General features: G+C 39.9%; 1 protein-coding gene across 1 annotated transcript; it reads left to right on the top strand.

Moving 5' to 3' along the window:
• Nucleotides 1–3,793: 3,793 nt before the first annotated feature.
• Nucleotides 3,794–5,509, top strand: LOC115109117 (growth arrest and DNA damage-inducible protein GADD45 beta-like). Its single transcript, XM_029633721.2, has 4 exons — nt 3,794–3,977; nt 4,165–4,266; nt 4,379–4,604; nt 5,209–5,509. The coding sequence occupies exons 1-4, from the start codon at nt 3,937–3,939 to the stop codon at nt 5,320–5,322; spliced, it is 483 nt and encodes a 160-aa protein (XP_029489581.1). The 5' UTR covers nt 3,794–3,936; the 3' UTR covers nt 5,323–5,509.
• The last annotated feature ends 1,611 nt before the right edge of the window (nt 5,510–7,120 follow it).

The raw sequence follows: 7,120 nt of genomic DNA, 5'->3' as shown, positions 1-7,120 counted from the left end.
CAGTGCATTCTGGGAATTGTAGTTCTTAAATGGCTGTGTATTAATGGTTGCAATGGCGCCCCTTGTGGAACCGCAACATACCGTTCACATTATTATGACAGTATAGTAAATTATTCTGCACCCGGATGCAAAATAGGCTACCATATGGTAGAATCAGAATGAGCAAGTTCTAAAACATTTATATAGCAGCAATATATCGTATAACCCAAATGCTATAACAGATTGCTTTTGGTTATGGCTTTCTTGGCTATTAACTGGAGTAGGCCTACTCAAAGTCATGCAAGTAACACATCGGGCCACTATGCTAGATAGCCTATAGGCTACAGCCAAAATGTGACCATGCATGTTCCTACCCTCCTCCATCCATATCCTCTAGCCGCATCACCCATTCAATTCAAAGCATTCCATTAGACCAAGGTATTTCATTCTGTCTTAGTATGCGCCGCTCACAATTACCATCTTAAACCGGGGAAAGTGTCAAGGCGAACTGTATCGTGTCTGTGAGCTGTCCTACTTAATTTACTGGACAGCGGGGGTCCACCGAGGAGACAGGAGACATGCCAATAGGCTAGTCAACAGCATTTAGCCCTAATATACGAATTACCGTAGGTTCGAAAAACCGCAGTGAGCTCCCAATGGCGTCTTTCCATGCATTCCAATAAGGTGAAGAATGTGAGACGTGTGTATTGCCTGCTGCAGGCCTACACTCTAATAAATAAAATGTTAATCGAGTATCCTTTAGGGGTTCTTCAAATTGAAACAGTGGGAGAACCCCTATAAATTATTCGAAAAACGATTTAAAATGATTATTCAATGAACCCCTTTTATTGGATCCTCGAATAACCTTTTGGGGTACATTTTTTAACTACCCTGCTGTCATTTCAAATTGAAAACCAAATGTTTCAGTTGGGCAGTTAGGTTCCTGCAAGAACCCCCACCAATTAAGAAGGTTCCTCGATTAACCCCACCTATGGTGTTCTTGGAATAACCTTTTGGGGACAATGTTCAGTGCCTGGTATCGATTTGGGAATCTAGCATTTCACACTAAATTAATATAATCATTAATATAATAAAATAGACCATGGGGACAATGATCAACCACAACTTGATAACAGCAGTAGGCCTGGTGCAGTTCAGGTTTGATAGGCCTATCGTAAATTGGAAAGCGATTGGAAAGGCTCATCTTGAACTGTGAATTGCGCAGTTTTAATTAAATCCAATTGTAGCCCACTAGTCCCCAAAGGCTACAGTAGGCTATCGATACTACCTCTAATCATTATAATAGATAGCATAAAACAGATTATCTTCTCATGATCAACATGTCATGTATTGACCACTTTGTAACAGTTAATCATTCTATTGATTCGTTTTTCGGCTGATTATGTTTTTGACGAATAGGCCTAGGGGTTATTGCTAAGGCTACTTGATCATTAGTAGTATTTCTGGGTCCGGGACTCGTAGGGCATCTGTGTGAAACACTAGTAACAGATGAAAGGGGAAAGTTTAGATTTGCTCGAATCCTTATGCAGCCATTCCGACCGGGCTCTTTTTATTAGGGGGTAATTGCATCGTTTTTTGTCTCAATTTATCGTGGTACACTCAAAAACATTGGGGTTCAACAATGGTTCTTCTAAGATCCTTAACGTTCCTCGAAGAACCTTAGGGTTCTTGTCTCCAAGGAACAAGTCAATCTTCACACTTGATATAAACTCCAGCTCGAGTAAGCTGCTTTTTCAATATCAGTCTTCGAGAGTGTAGCTATTCAGTTGACGACTAAGTGGCGCTCCACGCTAAGAAGAATGACGTTTTAGTATAGCCTCAATGTACTAAATGATGTGCCCTTTAATATAGACCACATGGAATATTCAATAAATATGATTTTTAATGCCCAAATTCAGCATTTTGATTTGTACCTCTGTGCATCCTCTGTGACTTCTAGGAATATTTTAACCCCCTTAACCCCAACATTTTCCATTTTGGGGGGGCTTTGACAAAGTAATTTCTGAAGATTATAATTTATTTCATGTGATTAGTGATTCATTTTCTGGGGGTTGTGGTTAAACCTAGCGGGTTGAGCATAACACATCAACCCTGTTACCCAAAGATAGACAGGCTAGAAATGTTTTAACAATAAATCAATAAAACATGTCCGTTTGCATTCAATTGCCCCTCTGTTGCACATAACAAGATTCCATTCCCCCTGTCACAAGGGGATTTATGGCTGATTTAAGATGAAGTTGTCAACTCTGTTATTAAGTCAACCCGGTTACTTTATTTTTCACTTAATAGGCACTTACTATAGTAATTTGTTTACTTAACCTCTTGATATGGGAATACGTTTCATTCATCAAGTTCAAAATGTGCTCTTTATGACAGAATATAACATTTTGGTGAAATAAACGTTTTTTTTCACCAAGTTACAATACTCAAAAGGCACCTAATTAGTGGAACGACCCACGTGTTCCAACTTGCAGTTTCGGTGCGATGCAGCACAGAGCAGCACTTGCAGTTTCGGTGCGATGCAGCACTGAGTCCACTGAGGGGCGACTAATGGTTAACGTTCTGAATGTCAGAAACCACTATTATTATTATTTACATTTACATTTAAGTCATTTAGCAGCCGCTCTTATCCAGAGCGACTTACAAATTGGACCATCATCATACTGTATAGAATAGGAACTATAAATATATAATTACAATCTATTCAAGATTATAGGATACATAGATTTGTACATGTTGGCATATGCTATAAACCAATGCACATATAGCAACAATATAATAATCCTTCATCATCGATAGGCATGTAGTCTACAGTAAACTTTCATGCAATGTAGATGGATGGAATAAATTATAATTGAGACGAATGGAGTAGCCCTAGTTAACCTTTATTCTGTTTGTGAGGTGAGATTTCGTAATAGATTGATTGGATAAGATCCACTAACAGCTTGTAAACACTGATCCTGTGACTACGATAAAATTAGACACGGTGGAACTAGGATTGCTTGGTACAGGTGATGAAAGTTCCAGATATTATGAGTTCACTACAGAAATCCGGGCACATTCTAGAAGATAGATGACTTGTCTTTCAGAAAAAAATGTAATTTACACTGGTTTAACTGGATGTGGACGCATCTTGATATAAGCATTTCGCTGCACCTGTAATAACATCTGCAAAATGTGGTGGTCGCGACAAGTACAATTTTATTTGATGTATTGTATAATCAAGATGCGTCCACACATTGTTACATTTGATTTACCACGAGGGAGGTCAGGTGCAATGGTAACAAAGATGGACGTTAACAATTTACCCCTCTGCAAGCTCCTCTGACTACAACAATTGTATTTTTGCCATAAAAAAAAGTTTTGTGTAAAAAAAAATAATGGAACAATGTATATAAAATCAAACACACTTTAATAGAGATGCTCACAGTGATCTTGCATATAGGCCTACTATATTCTGATAGGCTCAGACAACCCCAGTATGAAGAAATACGCAGCAATAGAAAAACGAAGGAAATTCCATGGCACTCGTAAACAAACTGATACTTAGCGAGGGAGGTGGGGAATTCTCTGAAAGAGCCCACGTGGCTCCCGAATTACGTTGGCGTAAACAGCCAATTATTGAAAAGAGTGGGGATTCTAGTACACCAATGAACCAATCAGGGAAGTAGTAGCTGAGTAACGCCACGCCTAGCATGAGCGTGGATATAACCCTTGAGTTTTGCACTGTTGTATCAGAAACAACTGAGCCACAGTCAGAGCTATTAGAAGGATTTTGCAATTCAACAGCGAGCGAGTTTACACTGAAACACTGCAAGGGAACCTATACCGTATTGGATTACTGATTTGCCAAGGACGCTCTGTAAACCTTGATTCGGGAATATACTCATTGGAGATTATCCTTGTGGATTAATTATACAATCAACGAATTTCAATATGACTCTGGAAGAACTGGGATGCAATATCACTGAGAAAAAGTAAGTTATTGCACATTTGTTGCGCAGACTAGCCCACAGCTTGCTATATGCATAGTGTAATCGGCTAGATGGTTTGGCAGTGGAACGTGAAATATAGCCTCAGCACTGAATAGTGCCCAGTTCATCAGTTTAAAGTAGCCTATTCGCAATTGTGGTGCATGACTAACAAAATGTATTTTTCTTGAAGGATGGAGACTGTGAGTCAAGCACTAGAAGAGCTGCTGGTGGCAGCGCAGCAACAAGACTGTCTGACTTTGGGAGTCTACGAGTCTGCAAAACTGATGAATGTGTAAGTGTTATTGTAAATGGGTCAATGCAACATAGCTGTAACCATGATGCGCTATTTATCTATATTTTCTAAATGGAAAATATAATTCATGTGCTATTCTTTCTTTCTGCAGAGATCCTGATAGTGTAGTCTTGTGTGTTCTGGCGACGGATGAGGAAGACGAGGATGACATCGCACTGCAGATTCACTTCACGCTCATCCAAGCCTTCTGCTGCGACAACGACATCAACATACTGAGAGTCTCGGGCATCAGGCGCCTCGCTCAGGTTCTTGGCGAGCCAAGCACCGTTGACAGCAACGGCAACGAGCCCAAAGATCTGCACTGCATCCTTGTCACTGTAAGTACAGCCTGCTGTCTTCTTACTTTGATTACATTGAATGCGCAATAGGCCTCGAGCATAGTTATTAATCTTGTGTTTACCTCGAGCATAGTTATTCATCTTGTGTTTACCTCGAGCATAGTTATTAATCTTGTGTTTACCTCGAGCATAGTTATTAATCTTGTGTTTACCTCGAGCATAGTTATTCATCTTGTGTTTACCTCGAGCATAGTTATTAATCTTGTGTTTACCTCGAGCATAGTTATTAATCTTGTGTTTACCTCGAGCATAGTTATTAATCTTGTGTTTACCTCGAGCATAGTTATTCATCTTGTGTTTACCTCGAGCATAGTTATTAATCTTGTGTTTACCTCGAGCATAGTTATTAATCTTGTGTTTACCTCGAGCATAGTTATTAATCTTGTGTTTACCTCGAGCATAGTTATTAATCTTGTGTTTACCTCGAGCATAGTTATTAATCTTGTGTTTACCTCGAGCATAGTTATTAATCTTGTGTTTATTGTTATTATTGAATACATCAAAATAATCGAAATTCCCCGATGTCATCATGATTTTCTAATTGAAGACATACCTAACGATATCTCCCACTTTTTGTCTACAGAACACCCAGTGCCAATCTCTGAAATGCCAAGCGTTACAGGACGTGGGCAACTACTGCGAGGAGAGCCGCTGCAAGAACCAGTGGGTGCCTTATCTGGCCCTGCAGGAGCGCTGAACTAACGACGCTCGCTGAGAAACGTGAAAGTAAACAAGTCGTGTAACTAAACAAGTCGTCATTCTTCAAGAATGAGAAAGGCATTCAAGGGGCATTATCGATAGGCCTGTGTCTGCCTACCCCTTGCCGCTACCTAGTGACGGAGCTGGGAATGCGCATGTTCCAAGGGACAATGCACATGCATCCATAACGCATCGGACCCCAGTTCTCATCCTCTGCGGAAAGGAAAAGTATCGGCTGGAGCGGGGAGTAAAGACGAACTGTAGAGAAGACTCACTGCTGTTTGCCCAGCCATTTTGGAGCAACCGTGGGCGGCAGCATAGCGTGGGAACTGATTTGCAGTTTCGTTTATGCAGAGGAGGGACAAAGCAACATAATCACTGAGAATACAGACTTGAAACTGGGTTTAACCCTATGCTATCCGACGTGGAAGTCGGGGTATTTATGATGAAATGCAATGTGAATGACTTCAGTGCTCTACTGTTGGATGTTATGAGCATTGAAGAAGTGTCTTCGGAGCAACAATGCCTATGGATAGTTATTGTGTGAAATATATCGATCAGGTATTCTGGCTACACTCATAGCCCAATGTCTGTCAGTTAAGAGGGTCAAAACTTTGCCACAATGTATTTGACATTGACACATCAAACTAATGTATTGTTATTATTTAAGTTGAACTGAGTAATATATGACAGTGAACTAACTGCATTGCTGAATTTAATGTTAAACCTATTTGAATAAATTATTGAACTGAACGTTTTAATTCTCTGAGTGCTTTATCTTGTGGGAAAGGGGGGTGCAATACTGTAATACTGTACAGTAGGACCTAACCTAGGACTACTGTACAGTATTGTACATTCTGGACTTCACTCCAGCTGTGACTCAATCAGACAGTAATTAGTAGGCCTATACATAATACCTGCTTGATTAGGCAATACATTATTTTATATTCACCTGTGTCCTGTCTGAAATTCAGACTTGGAAACAACAACACTTCTTAAAACAGTTTAAATGCTGTACTTAGATGTTATACCATTTAATCTAGGCCATAAATAAATAATATGTAACCTATATACTGTTTCTACAAGGATGGAGTTTGAATTGACACCCATCCTAATGTTATAACTAATGTTATAACTAACTAATGTCTTGCTATTGCTCACCAAAATGTTTGCTTCACAACACCAGTATTACATGCAATCTTACACTTTCATGCACATTGTTGAGATGTACTGTTTATTTCAGGCCAGACAGTAGCTTTCTGATGCTGTGATGCGTCCACAGTAGCCTACAGTTTGATATCCAGAAAGCATTCATCACTCAAATGCCATGCACAAATGGCTGAAAGCATCTGATGTCTATGTCCCTAATCGGCCTATATGTAAAGAATGGGTCCCTTCAACTGAACCATAGTTGAATAGTTTCTTGTGCAGTTCATATAAAAAGTCAGGTCAAATTCCAGTTAGGGGTTTTTGTTGTGTAAAATGATAAATATGGACTAACCAAATGGGTTGAGACAAGGCAGTACTGTAGTTTCAACCGGATTTTCTCTCACAATAGGCCCTCAAGGAGGAACTAACTGATGAAAGCCAGGATTGTGGCATAGCTCATGGCATATCCTCCTTCCTTATATTGTTGGCTGAATTTAACCTCTTTCAAAACCACTTGTGCAAACCAACAGTGTGTATCTGCGTGTGGGTTTACAGGTAGTTGAGGGTGCAGCCACGTCTCCTGGCTTACTGGTAACTACGTCACATCCTGGATGTGACATCCTTAACGTGGTGACCAGTACTGTTGT

This window comes from Oncorhynchus nerka, linkage group LG25 (genome assembly GCF_034236695.1).
Source record: "Oncorhynchus nerka isolate Pitt River linkage group LG25, Oner_Uvic_2.0, whole genome shotgun sequence".
In the NCBI taxonomy this organism is placed as follows: Eukaryota; Metazoa; Chordata; class Actinopteri; order Salmoniformes; family Salmonidae; genus Oncorhynchus; species Oncorhynchus nerka.
This window is presented reverse-complemented; position numbering and strand designations above follow the sequence as displayed.

Coding starts and splice junctions, on each gene's coding strand:
- LOC115109117 (XM_029633721.2), top strand. CDS start 3,937: ATGACTCTGGAAGAACTGGGATGCAATATCACTGAGAAAAA. Junction 4,267..4,378: donor TCTGCAAAACTGATGAATGT/GTAAGTGTTATT, acceptor TTCTTTCTGCAG/AGATCCTGATAGTGTAGTCT. Junction 4,605..5,208: donor TGCACTGCATCCTTGTCACT/GTAAGTACAGCC, acceptor TTTTGTCTACAG/AACACCCAGTGCCAATCTCT.